This window comes from Epinephelus moara, chromosome 14 (genome assembly GCF_006386435.1).
Source record: "Epinephelus moara isolate mb chromosome 14, YSFRI_EMoa_1.0, whole genome shotgun sequence".
Lineage (NCBI taxonomy): Eukaryota > Metazoa > Chordata > Actinopteri > Perciformes > Serranidae > Epinephelus > Epinephelus moara.
The window spans coordinates 25,060,209-25,077,455 of record NC_065519.1 but is presented as its reverse complement, the minus strand read 5'-3'; the positions used below and the strand labels follow the sequence as shown (position 1 = coordinate 25,077,455).

The 17,247-nt window shown below is 40.8% G+C and overlaps 2 protein-coding genes and 1 non-coding gene across 7 annotated transcripts in view; all 3 read left to right on the top strand.

Annotated features, from left to right (window-relative positions):
• The first annotated feature begins 546 nt into the window (after positions 1–546).
• Positions 547–5,277, top strand: cln8 (CLN8 transmembrane ER and ERGIC protein). Of its 4 annotated transcripts, none has more exons than XM_050061179.1 (3): positions 547–685; positions 1,560–2,208; positions 2,619–5,277. In XM_050061179.1, the coding sequence occupies exons 2-3, from the start codon at positions 1,669–1,671 to the stop codon at positions 2,943–2,945; spliced, it is 867 nt and encodes a 288-aa protein (XP_049917136.1). In that variant the 5' UTR covers positions 547–685; positions 1,560–1,668; the 3' UTR covers positions 2,946–5,277. The 4 variants fall into 4 exon arrangements, with proteins under 4 accessions (XP_049917136.1, XP_049917135.1, XP_049917138.1 ...); XM_050061178.1 differs by having other exon boundaries at positions 1,557–2,208; XM_050061181.1 differs by having other exon boundaries at positions 548–653.
• Positions 5,278–7,135: 1,858 nt separating this feature from the next.
• Positions 7,136–17,247, top strand: part of arhgef10 (Rho guanine nucleotide exchange factor (GEF) 10) — a 60,006-nt gene continuing 49,894 nt past the window's right edge. For both annotated transcript variants that reach the window (XM_050061173.1, XM_050061172.1), the window contains exons 1-2: positions 7,136–7,296; positions 15,038–15,147. In XM_050061173.1, the coding sequence (XP_049917130.1) occupies positions 15,111–15,147 (37 nt within the window). In that variant the 5' untranslated portion in view covers positions 7,136–7,296; positions 15,038–15,110. The remainder of the gene's footprint in view (positions 7,297–15,037; positions 15,148–17,247) is intronic.
• Positions 15,245–15,318, top strand: trnai-aau (transfer RNA isoleucine (anticodon AAU)). Its single transcript has one exon. It is a non-coding gene; the product is annotated as a tRNA-Ile (tRNA).

The window sequence follows — 17,247 nt, the reverse complement described above, 5'->3', positions numbered from 1 at the left end:
CCAGTCGTGATCCTTTAATCTGTTACCAGTTAACCTGTTAACCTGTGATGTTAACCTGTACCTTTGTATTATATTCAACTGGGTATAGGTCAAAAAGATTTACAAAGCACTGCATTTTGTTTAAGTTTTATACAGCACCTCAGCTTTTTTGGAATTGGGGTTATTATACCCTCTTCAAATCTATTAAAATGTGTCCTCATTTCCATTTTTCTTTTACATTTTAGTAGCTATTTATAATCAGATTTTTTTGCAATATATAGAATACAACATTTATTATGTAAAACATTTTTCCTTTAAAACATTTCTCCTCAAAGCATGATGTAGGTCTTCTAACCCGACAGGTCTTTGCATTTGTATTGAATATATGTTCTCTACTGTGTGTACAGGACACACATCTATAACTATGTACTGTTTGGTTTTATGACAGAGGAAAGCCAAAATAATAAGGAGCCAGGAGCTAACCAATAGGATGGCACGGTACCACTGATCAGAGCTGCATTGACCAATGGGGTGTCCGGAAGTTCAAATTGGGCGTCACTTCCTGTTTGAGGATCATATGACCAAATTGAAGTCGTATGATGTGAATTGTCCGGTTGTAACCTGCACTAACAGCATCGCCGGAACATCGTGTACAGAGGAAACATCTCTTTACGGTATGAAAGTAATGTCCGCTAATTACTTTATGGTGAGTGAGAGTTACTGTTTTACACTGTTCTGTGTGGTGTTAGCTTACAGGCTACACTCTTTGTCGTCGTGGTTTTAGTGCCAGTTTTACAACACAGTTAGTGTCGGTCGAGCTTAAAGTTTAACGTGTCTCGTAAAGGTTTTAGTTTGTTGTTATTTGGCTTAGCTATAAATAGGTAAAACGCTATTTTTGGGCTGCATGGTGTCGTGCTGGTTTTCTGTTTTTATCGAGTTACTGCAGGAAAAGTTCGCTCATAACGGTTTGAGGTCCAAACTTATGGTGCATTCAAGTTCACATGGAGCTTGGGTGCATTTGTAGTTTGTTTAAAGCAGGGGTGCCAAAGTCATTTAACTTCATGGCCCACATACATCCCATTTTTTTAAGTGTAAAGAAGTACATTCCTAAACATATATCCATTTACAACAGATGATGAGTAGCCTGAGATGTCTAGAAAATACCTGCAAATTCTCCTGTGCAGTAATGCTGGCATCATGGCACCAAACTGAAGTGTAAAGTAAACTAAAGCAGGTTATCTCCTGCTGTATAAACAATTTACAAATCGAAAGTGCAGTGCTTTAGCAATAGTGCTTTAAGATAGAAGTGTTAGAGATTATGTTGCACTGAAGCTGCTGATTGGCAATATGTTGCACAATGTTCAATATCTTCAAATGTGACCACAATAAGTATTTATTGTTTTGTCTGAGAACTGTATTGTGATCAGGGTGGAAACACCTCAGAAGCAGAATTTTATATCAAGTAAGCTACTCACTGTTTAACTTGGTCCTGAAACCTGGCATCTCTCAGTCAGTTGCATAAATATTAAGTGAAAATGTGTGTTTTAGTGAATAATCTCCTGTCTGTTTTTCTTCAGCAGCCTCAGGTTGTTTTATAGGTGACCAACACACCATGTACCTACTAGCACCGGCCTACAGCCCCACTTGCAGCTGAGCCTCCCCTCAGCCTGAGCTCCAGTATCAAACACCATGCATCCTGACCAGCATACCAAAGCTGTTACCCAGCCTAGTGCAGAAAACTTTTCATGGGACTACCGCGTCCAGCTTATTGGCCTGGGCTTTGCCTTCTATGCCGGAATATTCCTCCTCTCCCACCTTCTGTCTGTGGCATTGACCCGCACCTACAGCTCCCTGGTGGCTAAGGAGAAAGTTTTCTGGAACCTCGCAGCGACTCGGGCGGTGTTTGGCATCCAGAGCACCGTAGCCGGTCTGCGGGCCCTGACTGAGGACTCCGTGTTAACCAGTGACAGAGTGAAAGGGCAAGCAGATTGGTCGTGGTTCAATGTCCTCACAGCCACAGGTTTCTTTGTGTTTGAGAATGTAGCACTTCACGCCTCCAGCGTGGTGTTTAGGTCATTTGACCTCCCACTGGCGACGCACCATTTCTTCGCCCTGACAGGATATGCAGGAGCAGTGGTGTGGGATTCTATGGGCCACTTCCTGCCGATGGTTACGCTGCTGCTTGAGATGAGCACACCATTCACCTGTATATCCTGGATGTTACTGAAGGTAGGGAGCTGTGACTATAATCAATTTGCCTCAGTTACCAAATGATTGTTTGGTACGAGTACTTATTTTATCAGTGTTTCAAGGGCTGTAGTTGCATCTGATGCTGCTGGTTGAGCATCTTCTTCTAACAGATTCTACCACTGACATTACTGGAAGTGTCACATGGTTTCAGTTCCTCTGTGGTCTTGTGCACTTATGACTGTCAACAGACAGATAAACGTTCTTAGAAAGAGGAAGTTCTATAAGAAGATCAAGTCAGTGCCTAAACTTTCTCTGTTCCCCCTACTCACAGATTTGACTTCAGTACACAGAAGTCACAAGGATGTGACTTTGATGTTATTGTGATATAAAAAGAAATTTGTGCCCCATTCCACAGTATAATTTCTCTCTCCATCTTTCTTCCCTTACAGGCTGGCTGGGCACGCACCCTGTTTTGGAGAGCCAACCAGTGGGTGATGATCCACGCCTTCCACTGTCGCATGGTGCTCACTTACTACATGTGGTGGGTAACCTTGAACCATTGGGGAGAGCTCAGCAGCAATGTTGCCGTGCCCCCACTGCTTATTTACTTAATTGGCCTCACTCTGCTCACGTTTATCCTCAACCCCATCTGGACGCACAAGAAGACCATGCAGCTGTTTAATCCTGTGGACTGGAACTTTGGAAACAAGGCGGTACCCGTAAACGGTACCACAGAGGGTCAGTCTGAGGTTTCAGTCAAACCACACGCCAACTGAGGGACACCATTTTCTATCTGAAAGATGCCTTATTTTTTCCTTTTTTAATGGATGTGTGAAGTGACTTTTAGAAGGGTGGTTTTAAGAAGGTTGTTTTTATGATTTATTCTATTATAAAACTTCTTTGTTTTTTTTACAAAGTAAGTCCCTTGGCTAAGGTAATTGTGACTGTCTGGTACTATCCAGCTAAAATGAAGGAGTCTCTCTCTGTCTGTCCTTCAATTTTCCTGACAGCCATTTCACTTCACACTTGGCTGGTGTGTTGCTGAGGATCCAAGGAAGTGCGGTGTCAACTGCAAGCTCTGGACATCTATGGGACATATTAATTAAAAGTGCGTTACTACTGCCAGAAGTACACACTATGTAGTGTATTGAGAGGGGACCCCTAATAACAGTTACACCACTGAACGACCTGCTGGGTACAGCTTGTTCTTCGTCGCTCTCTACACTACATTCAAGAACAGATGAAGGTAGAGCGAGTTAAGAGACTGCGTTGTAGCAAACGCTAACATTTCAAGCATCAGAGATGCAACTTTGGAAATTAATGCTTTTGTTCCTGGAGATAGCCGGGCCTTGACTCCATGAGACTATAAAATGTTTGTGTGTGTGAGTTTTTGCACCCAGATGTTAAGTAAATATACTCTGGCATTGCTAGGCGATGCAACCATGTCATGGTAGGTGTATTACTCAGGACCCAGGGAAGCACAGTGTTGAGTGTGAAGTTGTTTGCATGTATGGTTCTTGAGCAACAGTACCAGAGGCCAAGCAATTTGCCTGTTTCAACAGGCACATTTTGACAAGCGCCGCACCAGTCTTGATGAAGTTTGCTGCATTGGCTTCCCTTAGAGTTTGAGGCAGTTTTCAATTGTTTTTTTCCATCTGGTTAGCTTAGCTTTTAACGTGGGTGTGGTTGTTTAGGGCAGTGGAATGGGGCCCTGCTTGTTTCCATCACCCTCAGGACACTGAGCTGTGAAATATCCAGTTTACCAGTCATGTATTACACACATACAGTATTTATAGATGTAATGCTTGAAGAGGTATTTATTACATAGTATCTTCTTCTACCCATAGATCAAGTCGGGTTGATCTATCAGGTAAAAGAAGGCCGGGAACATGTTTTGTGGGGACGGGACATTATTTTAGGAGGTCAGAGGAGGTTATACTCTTTCTTAGTAGTGACGAAATGACCTAGTTGTCAAATCACATCAATGATTTATCCTTTCTCATGCACAGTGCCATTGGAGCTCTTACAACAAACACAGTTATTCAGCACTGATTGGGCAGCGTAGGCAGGAAAATTGGTTTAAAGAATGAGGTTCTGTAGGTTAGTCATTGGAGTTATTACATACTAAGTGGACAATTAGATCAGTCCATTCATGAGTAACATTGGTGTCTTTGGACTGTAGAGAGAAATATTTCTTGAAAGGCCTTTATTTGTGGAACTAAGTGCAGGGCTGGTTCACTCCATAAAGGCTCTTTTGACCAAAATGGAAATATGATGTTGCAAAACTGAAGCACTGCTGATACAGATTAACCAAGCAAAGTGTTGATCATGATGATTTAATTGGTATTATGCATCAAATAAAGTTTTGTTTCTATTTATGCAACACAATTTCAGTAACTATTGTTGTGTGTTTTTAACACAATGGCCTCATTGTACTGGATGCCTCGGCCTTGTGCGTTGGGTTTGTCTATTGTTATACTGTATCGTGTGTGTCCCTCTTCTTGTAGTTGTGTTTTTTTTTAACAGGATAACAGCTCATGTAATTATGTTTTTTAAGTTCTACAAAATTCAGACATTTAATTTTACTATCTGTATCTATGATTGAATGTAACATTTTGGGGATTTAAATGCAACACAGTGAGCTGGCCCTGAGGACTGACTCAAAGTATAGATGTGGCTTTTCAGCTTCATCCACATAACTGTAATCTGCCTCAAAAAAAAGGCGTCACAATGACTGAGATGAAGCTACACTTTGTCCTGCAGAGTAAACTATTTTGTACTATTGAGCACGTGCTGCAAACTCAGTGACTGTGTCAACGCATATAAGTTTAAAGCTAATTTATTTATAACATTTGACAGTATTTTCATCAGGTCCTTTATAAACAGACATGAAAATAATTGTTCCGTGACTGTTCATCTGTTCTATATTATTACTACTAATATTACTAATAACAGATGTTTGCATTTCAATTTGTTATAACAGCTTAGAAATTAACATTATGGGATGGGTAGAGAATTTCCTGTTAACTCTGGGTTTAACATCCTGCTTGTGTTGGAGAATGTATTAATATGAATTAGTTTCAGTCACAAAATAAAATATTGCCTCATAGAGTTTTGTGTCCCTTGGTTTTTGTTAATACTGAGAATTTATCAAGGCTGTGTAATACAGTATCTGCCTGTAGGTGGCAGAATAAGAGTAATTATCTTATTAGTAGGCTGAGCTAGTTTTTCCCACTTGACCAGACGTCCATGAGTCTGACACGTCTTTCCAGTCTCAGTTGTATTGTCCCTAGAAGGTTAACAGCCCCTTTTAAAAGGGTGATGTTACAATGCATATAAATTTTTCTTTTCAGATTATACTGTTAATAAAGCCAGGTAATAATATGAAAAGTTAACACGAAGATATTTGTGTTTGTGTGCAGTTTGCAGGGGAAAAAGTGTTTTCCATAGAAAAATACAAACATTGCAAATAGTGTGGAGAATTTGACCTGTGACCTTTGTGACCTGTTTGAAAACTGCTATTTAGATGTTATAGATGAATCAATTTGACCTAACTTAGTTATTCACCTTGTTCATTTCTTTCCCCAATAATCTTTATTTCAAACTTTAACATACAATGTGAGCAGAAACAGAATGTGAACAGAATTATACCACTGAGAAACAAAACTAAGCAGAAAAAGATGACAACAGCAAAATAAATCCAACATAAAATAAAAGAGAAATGAAGATGTGAGTGACATGACAAAAAGTGCACTTTTAAATTTTGAAGATAGTGCATACATTTATTGTTTTGATGGCTCTTTGTTTTGTAAGGAGGGAATCGTTGATAAGCATGTTCCATTACCTGCATTTAAAAAAATGAATATATATATATATATATATACATTTTCATTATGTACCTTGGCCCTATGCGTCAGACTTTTAATGGAATTGGACCTTCATTGGTTATTGTATGGTCATACAAGTGGATTTATCTCCTAAATATAAAGCACCCAACAGGAAAACATATTAAAGGAGCAGAAATGGACTGGAATGAAACAACTCCATAATTTAACCCCCTTTTTTTTAACAATGCTATCTATGTGACTCATTGACCCAACTTGTTATTTTTTGTACTATTCATTTCTCTATAATTGTCTGTGCTTTATGCTCTTTTTTTTCCCCTTTTTGTATTCCATTCTGTAACACATTTAAATCTACAGAAATAAAGTTTTTATAAAAGTAAATTTACATTTGTGAATGTGAAATTAGGCAAGAAGTAAAATTAGATTAATAAGGAAAAATGCATCTTTGTCACAATTATCGTAGCACCCAAATATAACAGTAAGTAAACAGTAAAATCTGAGAAAATGTTGTAAACTATAAATTTAGTAAAAGCTCTCCACAGCACATATGTAAAAATTACAAGAGCAAAATAAATGGGAGAATGTTTCAGGATGTAATTCACAAAAACAGCGATTCACATCTTTGTCACACTCTAATAACTTTTTAAAGAAATTTTTTAGAATCTATGAATCAATTTCAATGAAACTTATTTTACCTAATTTGTTAGAAGGAAGTTTTGTGATAAGGATCAAACTTTCTTCCTGTTACTAACAAAATTACTGTTTTTATTTAGCCCGTTTATAAAGACCCTATTTCAATACAGTGTAATAAGAGGAAAGACTTTGATTTTCCAGTTACAGGGGATAATACTCAGAACATCTTGTGTTTACTTGCAGGAGGACACAGTTAGAGGAAACTTTAATCCAACATCATCTCCGGACAGCTGTTTCAAAGGGAGCCACCTCACACGTCACGTGAGCCCTTTGGAACTCCTCTGTGCGATCTCGAGCCGATCCTACCGGAGAAGACGTTGGAAACTTGATTGACGTCCCGTTCGGCCAATCACAGCTCGCCAAAGTCGACCCGTCGTCCAATCAGCTACTTAGAAGAGGTAAGGGTTTTCATGGATGGAGTCAGCTTGCATCGAAAAGAGTTGAGTTAGAAGAAGGACTCAGGGCGAACACTGGATGTGTTTTGATGTGTTTTAAGTTGTGTACAAGTCAGAAATGCGTCACGTTTAACACTTGTATGGTGTAACTGCGAGGGGATACGGTAATTCTTTTGGGAAAAAGTCACAAAATGGTGAGTTGAGGACATTTTTGTAAGTTTCTGACAAAGTTTTAGATATCTAACACATCTGTTTTGCTAACTGTTAGTCCAGGTGAGCCGCTAACGTTACATTACGCTAGATATGTTTATTTTAATAAGTCATGTAAAGTGTTTCTTTCGTGTTTTACGGTGTCTCAGGTGTATTTTTGTTTTTAAAACCGTTGCATTGGGAGATGGCTATAACGTGGCGCCTCAGCTAACTTTGCCAAGTTGCCAACACTGTCAGCCATCCGCTATAACTGTACTTTTAAACGCATTTACGTTAATAACTGCGTCCCAATATTGGCGTTAACTGTTGTAAGAACTTCAAATGTGTCAGCAAAACTTTTTTAACTGAGCAGGATACTAGCATATGTCCTCAGGCTTTGACTCTGTCATGTAACACTTTGATAGATGTCTTAGTGTTGAACACAGCCTCATACTTGTCTGAACCCCCTGTCCCTCTTCAAGGATGCAATTGCAGGTGCAAGATAACCTTTTGCCTTTATAAGACTGATGAAACCGAAAGACTGGGAAACAAGGTCAAAATTGCCATCTTAATAAAAGCCATAACTTTATTAATACAAAATATATACACTATGAAATGTAAGAATCATTTCTGGACCTTAACACTTGCCTAAAAATATGAGTAAGTGATAATGTCTCCCTGAGCTGCAGCAGTCAGCTCAGCCACAGATTCAAGTAGTCATGCATAGCATTCCTCAGTGAAAGCACAGCGCAGCTTCAGTCAACTGGAAGATCCGTCTAAACAGGTAGTAAAACTGTGATTAAATTAGACTGTTTCCCTTAGTAGTTGCCTCTCTGCACAGCTAAAGGCTTTCGGGAGTCTATTTAGCTCACTCGAGCCTCCAAAAATGGGTTAAATACAATGAGTGGTTTGATCTTCATGTGTTTTGTCTGGTGTCATGCATGTCCAGTTTACTCAGCCAGTGCCTGGTTCACTCAGCCAGTACATGGGTGAGATGGAGCATTGAGGGGGTCACACACACACATGCATGTACACAACAATCACTTCTGGTTATTTGTTAAGCAAATAACCAGGGTGGCCTGGCTGCAAATACGGATGCTTAATGCCTCCATATGCTGTAGTAACACTTAGCGAAGGCTGACCAGTGAGCACAGATCATTTCTTTTCTTACTCAAATTCACTTCCTAGCACTCACAGAAGTCAGGAAGACAGAGTCCTTTACGTATGACACTTTTACCTCATCAAACCACAGCTGCTTTCACAGTGGACAGAAATGTTGGTGCTTAAAGGAAAAGGCCGCTAATGCTATTTACCATGTCTATTATGTAGATGCATAGGTAGACAGTATTGTCATGTAGAGAGTACAGCCAAACTGCAATACCCCCTCCTGCTATTGTTACAGTCTGTAAACACAGATGCAGTCCAGTTGAGAAATGTGAGTTATTGCCAATTGCTTAAGTAATTGTGACGAAGTCGTAACTCTACTGTTCCAATAGCGGCTTACGGAAATGCCTTCTGTTTACCATGACTAAGCTGGGGATGTCAGAGTGCACTGTGGTGGAGCAGAGGAGCATACCATTCATTTTTAGAAAGGCAGATATGGATGCTCTGTCCACCCACAACCACCCCACTAGGACCCACTGAGATAAGACATGGATTAGCAGCATAGTTCAACAACAGCTGGGAAAGAAAAAACACTGTTTGTCTGCAGGTGGATGTGTGAAATTGCTCACATACCACACACTTGTTTAGCAGTTGGGAACATATGTCAGATGTCTAGTGGATATTTTTAAGTATGCACCATAACCATACATCGCATACTGCTTGTAAAAAATGTTTTAATGGCATTTTTTCTTTATTTGACAGTAAAGGGATAGAGAGACAGGAAATGAGGTGGGAGGGGAAGACAGGGTTATGATATATCACAAATATTTGCTTTAATTGAGCTGGAAACACTATAGTTATATGGTGGGCATTATAGACCACCCTATCACCAAGATGCCTAGATTGCTTAGATTAAATGCCTATGTTAGTAGCATGCTCTATGAATTGAGCTACAGATGACGACTCTACATAGCGATGAGTAAGGATGAGTAAAGCCTGGGGTCAGGGGCAATCTTAGCTTCAGGAAGTGCCTCCACCCTTTGAAGTCAGTGCAATGACTGGTACTCTGACAGTCAAGAGCATTGCGGTTTTCCTGTGGTAATTTATTGTAATCGCACTGAGTTGCGCTATTCATATTAAAATGCATTCAGAGCTTAGATCTAGCCAGTCAACAAAAGCTCTCTGAAGCAGCTGCTTATCCACTGCTCCCCACACACTAAATAGTACTCTTCTGGTGACATGTTGGGCTCTCAAAGCTTTGGTGTGGCTCTCTGGGTGGGTGGGTGGAGACCAGTTAGGAGTGACAGCCAAGACTGTGGCTGCCTCTGTTTTCAAATGGACACCATGTTTCAGATATTATACAGCCGCAGTCTTTCATTTTGTCCAGTGATTCCCAAGCTGGGAGGGCCTGGTCAGTATTATGTCTCTTTGACGGGGAACAGAATCTGCCTCCAATTTAAGGCCAATATAAAAAAATAAACACTATGGTTGTAATGTAAAAATGTTGCAGGGCTATAATGGGGTACAATAATGTGTGATGCATCATAACAGTAATACTGCATACTGTTATGTGATGGATGACACCATGCAGGAATGATTCACTGTGGTAGCTTGGCACTGACCACACTGAATCCAGACGTCCTCTCACGTGTCCAATAGATCACACGTCTGACATCAAATATAAATACTGCAGCCCTGCAGGCCTGATTATTGAAGTGTATTCCCTCCAATCCAACCCCATGAGGCCTATAATTAAAACTGGTGGGTGATGGGGAATACCATATTCATCCTCTTGTTGTATTGATTGGTCAGTGTGGAGCTTCAGTGCAGTCAGTGTAAGCTATGTTACACTGAGTGGGGGACCTTTGTTGCTCTAGAACAAAATGAGATGTAATTATAATTAAAATGGCTTTCTTAGTTGTGATTTATTATGATATTTGTGTCGGTAAATATGCTTCCAATTTGCCCCTTGCTGATCTAATCAACAGTTTCAACTTGCAAGTCAGTATTCTCACTTTTGAAAGTCAGCTATCTTGTGCCTATTTGTGAGCCTCCCCACCCCTTTTGAGGTCAGGGTGGGTGGTGAAGTGTGGTGTGTTGTCAAGGCTGGTTGGCGTAGATACTGTGATACTGTGAAGTTTGCAAGGTTGATCCTGAATGAGCCACAGAGTTTTTGATTTGAGACTTAAGGGAGCAGGCTGTGCTACCTGGCATAGTAGACAACCAATTAATGTAAACCATATAATCGCCATGTTGTTTAGAATTCAAGGAAGCGAGAGTAGTGGGTTGTTAAGGCTGGGTAGCTCAGTTGTTTGGAGTGCGTCATGAAAATCTGAATGCCACACAAGCGATATATAATGATGTAATAGGAAAACTGTCCTCCCTAATATGAGACATAAACTACACACATTCAGTGCAAGGTCTTGTAGCAGTGCTATTATTTTTCTTACTTTGATGTTGGCCGTGAAGATGCTAGAAAGAGGAACCTTTTTCCTTTTTAGTATGCTGCAGGGCACTGCCCTGTCCTCCCTTGAACTTCCACTACAGTACTTTGTTAAGCCCATCCGTACGCTCTTTGTAGTCCTGGGATGTGCTGTTTTCGTTCGAGGCCTGATTACTGTAATCCTGGCAGAAGGAGAAGATTGGGACACACTGCTCAATAAAACATTCATCCGAAGAGCTGCCAAGCCAAAGACAGACACTCACAGCAGACTACAAGTCTCTCTCTCATACCACCCTCTCCTCCAAGCTTTTGTTTATGACTTTCAACCCGTGTGTGGAATGCCACTTGTCATTACGTGCACCCCAGAAAACTCTACAAAAGAATATAAATCCCTTAGAAAACCAGGGTGTTTGATGTAGAATAGCTCCCAGAAACATGCACACAATTAATTTTAGACTGATCTCTGGTTGCCCGAAATGATGGGTTAGGGCTTTAGGGCAGATCAGAAAAACTTGAAAAAGGTTAGTGTTTTATCCAGGTTAGAAATCAGGAAATCTGTGACTAAAAGTGTAAAGAAAAGTTGTTGTTTTTTCCAGTTACTATATGCTGTCTGCAGGTTGAATTTGAGAACATTGCAATTGACATTTAAAGTCCCATCCTGTAGACATCTGTAGAAGTTTCTTTATGAGTGATCATAGGTGGCAATTTAACCTCTACAGTGACACTATGGATTGTGTTGACAGTATGTATGGTACATGTGTTTTGATCCTAGTTATTGTCTGTTCTGTAGCATAGGTTATTAGAAACACACAGGTGAGCAAATTGTCTGCATTACACCAGCAGGTGAAACAACTGTTTTCCTGTTTGCAGAGCAGAACTGAGCCTTTCCAACACGTTATGACATGCTCAGCTGAGTCTGTCATCAACTATATGACTGATTTTACCTCTCTGGTGTCTTCCGCTCTTTCCTCAATCATCACTCTCAGATTATACTTTAATACAGTAGCTTTTAATTAAACGCTGAGCAGATTAGCAGATATATTGAATATGGTGAATATTTTCTTGCCCTCTCCATAAAAAATGATGAACTACACCTACTCACCTGCTTGCTTTTTTAGTGTAAATGTGTTAGTGTTTACAGTGCTGCAGTATAGACAGTTTGCTGACAGACGCTACAGATGTAGGGAGTGCCATGGGGCTCCATGGGGTGAGCCAGGTGCTTGCATGGTGTACATTTAAAGTCACACCACACCATAAGCTATGCAGGATGTAGTTTGTGAAAAGGTGCATTTAGTTTTCTTCAAGAAGCAGGTAAAAGGATGAATACCAGAGTAATTATAGGAGAGAGGGGGACTGAAGGATTCTGCAGACTGTTTCAGTTAGTAAGTAAGAAAGGCTGTCTTTCCTTCTCGACTTTAAGGAATACTTTGCCAACGAAATAAGCATTTGTATATCAGTTTGTCGAACCATGTTACCTTGAATTCATGAAGAAAACTTTTTCTTGCATGTCTCCATGGGAAATGGCAAACATATTGATTTATTGGGGACCATTTTTAACATCAGTAAAACTACTGTAAATCAAAACATCACATAAATATCAACATGCATTTTCACTACACCTTATTATTTAGAATAGAGATTAGAGTGAAACCTGTCTATGCTCTCTTCAAAGCCAGACTGCAATCCTACGGTTTCTAGGCGAATCTGCACGTGTTTGTGAAGCACTGAGCATACGAATGGCTAAATGAGACTTTGATTATACTGCTTGAGTTGTGTGAGAGTTTGTAAACAGATAGTTTGAAAAAGTGTTCAAACTAAAGGCCTGTGTTTTTTAAAATCAAAGTTGGAAATCGTTGGGAAATTACAAAAAATCTGTGATTAGTTTTTGGGTTTTTTTTTTCCAGTTACCAGTTACCGCCTGAAAGTTCCATGCTTTGATTTCTTCGATAGACCTAGTCATCGTTACATCATGCTAACAACAACAATCGCTTTCAGGTAGATGATTTGCAGATTTCAATTTCGGAGATATGTGAAATCGACAAACTTGTTTGTTTTTGTTGTCGTGTTCAACAAACACCCAGCCAGCTCTAAAATGATACAGTAAGTGAAATATAATGCAATGTTTCAATTTTAAAAAAGAAGTCTTTTTTATTTTTACCAATAAATGTGATTTCTTTCTTCTGTGCCTCTGTGAAGAAGAGCACACCTGAATATTTACTTCTTCTCCCCTCCCTCCGTTCCTTTTCCGGCTGTCCTAGACCTCAAACAATGCATTTAAAGTCAGAGATGAGTCACTCTTCAAAGCTCCTGTCAGGACTAGGCTGAGAATTGTCACTCCAAATTGTGCTAGTCAATTTACAACCATGTGTGTCATGTAACTACCTGTTTCATACATCACCTTTCCCAAGCTGATCAGTATGTAACCTAAAGAGGGCCTCATCGCCAGTCATACCATATTACGTTATAGCTGCTTCTGTCTGTCTCTTTGGATCCTTCTCTATTGTGTAGGCTGTTTCTCCTCAGGCTATGCATATTCTACCTGCCTCTGTTAGCGCTAGCATTATCTGTCAGCCGCACTGAATTCAGCAGACACTGGCCCTGTGTGTTCATATCCACGGTTCTGGCCCTATGCCCTGTGAATAGGGTGGAGAGGACAAAGAAGCAGAGGATTTCACATTATTTGTAGACAAAACAAGCTTTGAGACTCAGAATGAGTTATCTCTTGGATCTTGTTTGCTGCAATACTGTGGTGTAGGTTTGACTTAGTCAGAAGTAAACTGTTGGGAATGTGTGTTGTGGTTCATATTGGACTGTTAAGATTGCATGGTGAGAATATGGGGCATGCATACCACAACAATGGCTGCTTTATGTGACAACATGATGTCACGACTCTGTCATCTGTTCTTGTGGATACTAGCAAGCTGAAGAAGACTGGAAATAGCACAGCTTTTTTTCTAGGGCAGGCCTTTGACAGAAACTGTCACCTCTGGATACGAACTGTACATCAGCAAACAAAGGCTGTGCTGCTGAGGAATGCAATGTCTCTCATGCCCATGCAGGTCCAAAGGTCTCTCCTGCCTCAGCATGCTAAATGACATTTCCTTGGGCCAAAACGTGTGGTTAACAAAGTCAAAACGTCACATTGACCTCTGCATCTTTAATGCACATACATTATGTAATTGATTCTATTTTAAGTCATATCAAGAGTCAAGTAGTATAATATTTCCATCTAGGGAAACCTAGAGAAGCATTAATGTTCCTGGGTTGTGGTTTATTTAAGAATATTTTTCACAGCCTGTGGCAAAATGTAACCTTTTGGATAATCAAGCATGAGTAGTTTTTTTTTTTTTCTTGGGCTTGAACAAAAATGCTCATAAGTGGTAGAAGTAGTGGTTGCCCTTAGCTATGATCTCTTATCTTGAACTGAACGTGCAAATGCAGCTATTTGAGGGAAAACAGTTGATTTAAGACCTTTGATAAATTTGCGTATTTTGAAGGCCACAGCTGAGTATACTAATGGAGGGATGCATGTTTAGTATTGGCTCACTTTGAATCAATTTGCGCCTGAATCGCCACTATAAACAAGAGTTAAAATCTAAAAATAACCTTGCTTTGAATAACTTTGTTTTAGCTACAGACACTCCCCACCATGCCTCCTTTGATAAAGGTTTCTCCACAGGGTACGGCCTATCGATTACAACAGTGGCCAAGCCTGTTTGTACCCATGACATTACACATGCCCACAATTAGCATATGAGAATGCTGTGTACACTTCAACACATGGTAGTGTCAACAGTCCCCAGGAGCACTACAAGAGCTTCTTTTGTTTACATTCACTCAATTGTTTGTCTAAATTAGCTTTGGTCCAGATTCTGATGTTGACACAAAAGGTACCAGACCGTGACTACAACACAGGCCATGCCCCTCTGCTGACAAAGTGCTGCTGTGATTGAATAACATGGAATAACAAGTGTGGTTGGGCTTCAAGAGACTGGCCGAGCCACAAGTGCCTAACCGCTGATGTATGGAAACATTCTTCAGTGCTAAATTAATTTGGAAATACTGTGTGTGTGTGTGTGTGTGNTGTGTGTGTGTGTGTGTGTGTGTGTGTGTGTGTGTGTGTGTGTGTGTGTGTGTGTGTGTGTGTGTGTCAACCCGCCTATTTTGTCATTTTATGACGTTTGTCTTTTTCCCTTCAGGAATGTGTGTCGGTGTAGTTGATCCCCTTCATGCTGTCGTCTGAAGAGCGTGTGCAGGAGAAGAGCAGCAAGTATGGACGTGGAAGACTTTCCTCCCCCACCTCCTGAAAGTAAAGTCAACAAAGCTTTGTCACTCACACATGCCATGCACTTTGCCCTTAACAGAGCAACATCCGAGACATGATTGGAATCCTGTGTCATGACATCGGCCGGTTAGCTCAGTTGGTTAGAGCGTGGTGCTAATAACGCCAAGGTCGCGGGTTCGATCCCCGTACGGGCCATTAGTTTTGACTTGGTATGTGTGGAACTGAATGAGTTAAGGGTAACTAATACTGAGGATATTCAGTGACTGCACCGTGCATGTATTAACCGCTGGCAATAAGGGAGCCGCAGATTCTTTGATGAATAATTAATTGTTTAGGTCATTTTTCAAGCAACAATCTGTCATTCCAGCCTCTAAATTGTGAGTATGTTCAGCTTTTCATTCTCTCATGTGATTGTAAGCTTAATATATTTGGACTGTAGGTCAAACAAAGCAAGAAATCTGAAGATGTGACACTGGGAGTTTAGGTACTTTTATAGAACATACAAATAATTGTTTAATTGCAGCCCTATGTTAAAACTTTGAACAGTTCGCAGTTGCATCTCAACATCAACAGATTTCTGATAGGAGATAAACGCCACACACCTTCATGTAATCAGTGTCACTCTTGTCACATATATCTTATATGTCTGGTTCTAGAGAGCGATTACAGTCTCAGACCAGTTGTATCACCTGCTAGCTTCTGTCAGTCGTCTCGTGGTCACATCACTTCCTGGAGAGCTGTTGGAGCCGGACAGTACGAGTAAACAACAGATTCCTCTCCTCGGCTCCTCCACCGCTGTGGAGTGTGTGGGCAGCAGAGCAAGGGAGTAAGGAGGGTAAAATGTGCTGCGCTGCTGCGAATACCAGACAATGTGCCTCAGTATGAGGCTGAATACTGCCGCAGCACCACGCACACATACACACACACAAACGCACACATACACAGCCTCCGGGGATAGACACTGGCCAGAGAAATGCTTCGTCTCCAGCTGGCCGGTCACTTGCTTTGTTGCCAGGGCGATGCTGGAGCGGATCGTAACCCGGTGACTCATTTGAGCAGACCATTATGTAGCTGAGTGGAGATAGGCCCGCAGAACAGAATCTATATTGTAATTATGAATTGACAATGGCCACCTCAGCAAGGGTATGTGTGTCAGTGTGCATGCACATCTACTTTGTATTCTCACAAGTGCAGTAAGATGAAGGAAATCCTCCAAGGGGAAGAAACTTTTTGTATTTCCAGTGTAGGGTTTGGTGACAAGGTAGTTTAGAAGGGCTATAAGTTAGTTATGTCTGTGTATGTGTGTTTGCATATGTGTGCTTGCACTGAAGTAAGGTCAGCACCCAGCACAGTGTCTATAATTAAGCTGCAGACATGCATACCCATACAGCCAGCTATCAATGCTCTCATATACACATAGCTGCAGATGTACTATTGAATGGGCAGTTGTGACTCGTCATCTGGCCAAATCCAATCAAATCAAGTCCTGTTTTATTCTGGCAAGTGCTTCACATTGACACCACAGAGGGGATCTGAATGCTTATTGGGGCATTTATTGACATGAATACATATACCACAGTCCTGGAGTGCTGCTGACTGTTAGCCAGCTAGCTGTGCCTTATCTCTCTGTGTCCCACACCATTCATTATTGCACAGATGGAAAGGGATAGATAACATCTCTGTTTCCAGGTTTGCTCTTTACACCTCTCTTTTAATGCATCTTTAGTCGTGGTTGCAGATGGACACGGGGTCACAGTGTTGACCTGGAGCATTAGTCACAGACCGTTCCCTCACACACTGACTACAGGGTGGAACAACTACCTGTCAAAGCCTGAGGGAATCATACTGGTGATTTAGAGCTGTGTACATAGCTGTGAGGGACTTCAAAGTTACTGGATTTGCTACAGGGAGTTTCTCTGAGTTAAGATTTACCTGGTCACTTTCAGTAAACTGCTCAGGCCTGGAGGCATAACACAGCATGTTGCAACAGTGAACGTAGCTCCTTTGATGGTAATTGTGTGTCAGAAATAACCTTATCAGCTAAGCTTTAAATGGCCATATAGATGCCTGAGTTGACTGGGTCAGGCAGGAAATGTTGGAATTGTTGGAAAAGCATAACGGATA

Excerpts from the sequence above, each read along its gene's own strand:
- cln8 (XM_050061179.1), top strand. The coding sequence starts at position 1,669 with ATGCATCCTGACCAGCATACCAAAGCTGTTACCCAGCCTAGTGCAGAA. Across the intron at positions 2,209-2,618 it reads TATCCTGGATGTTACTGAAG|GCTGGCTGGGCACGCACCCT; the intron begins GTAGGGAGCTGT and ends CTTCCCTTACAG.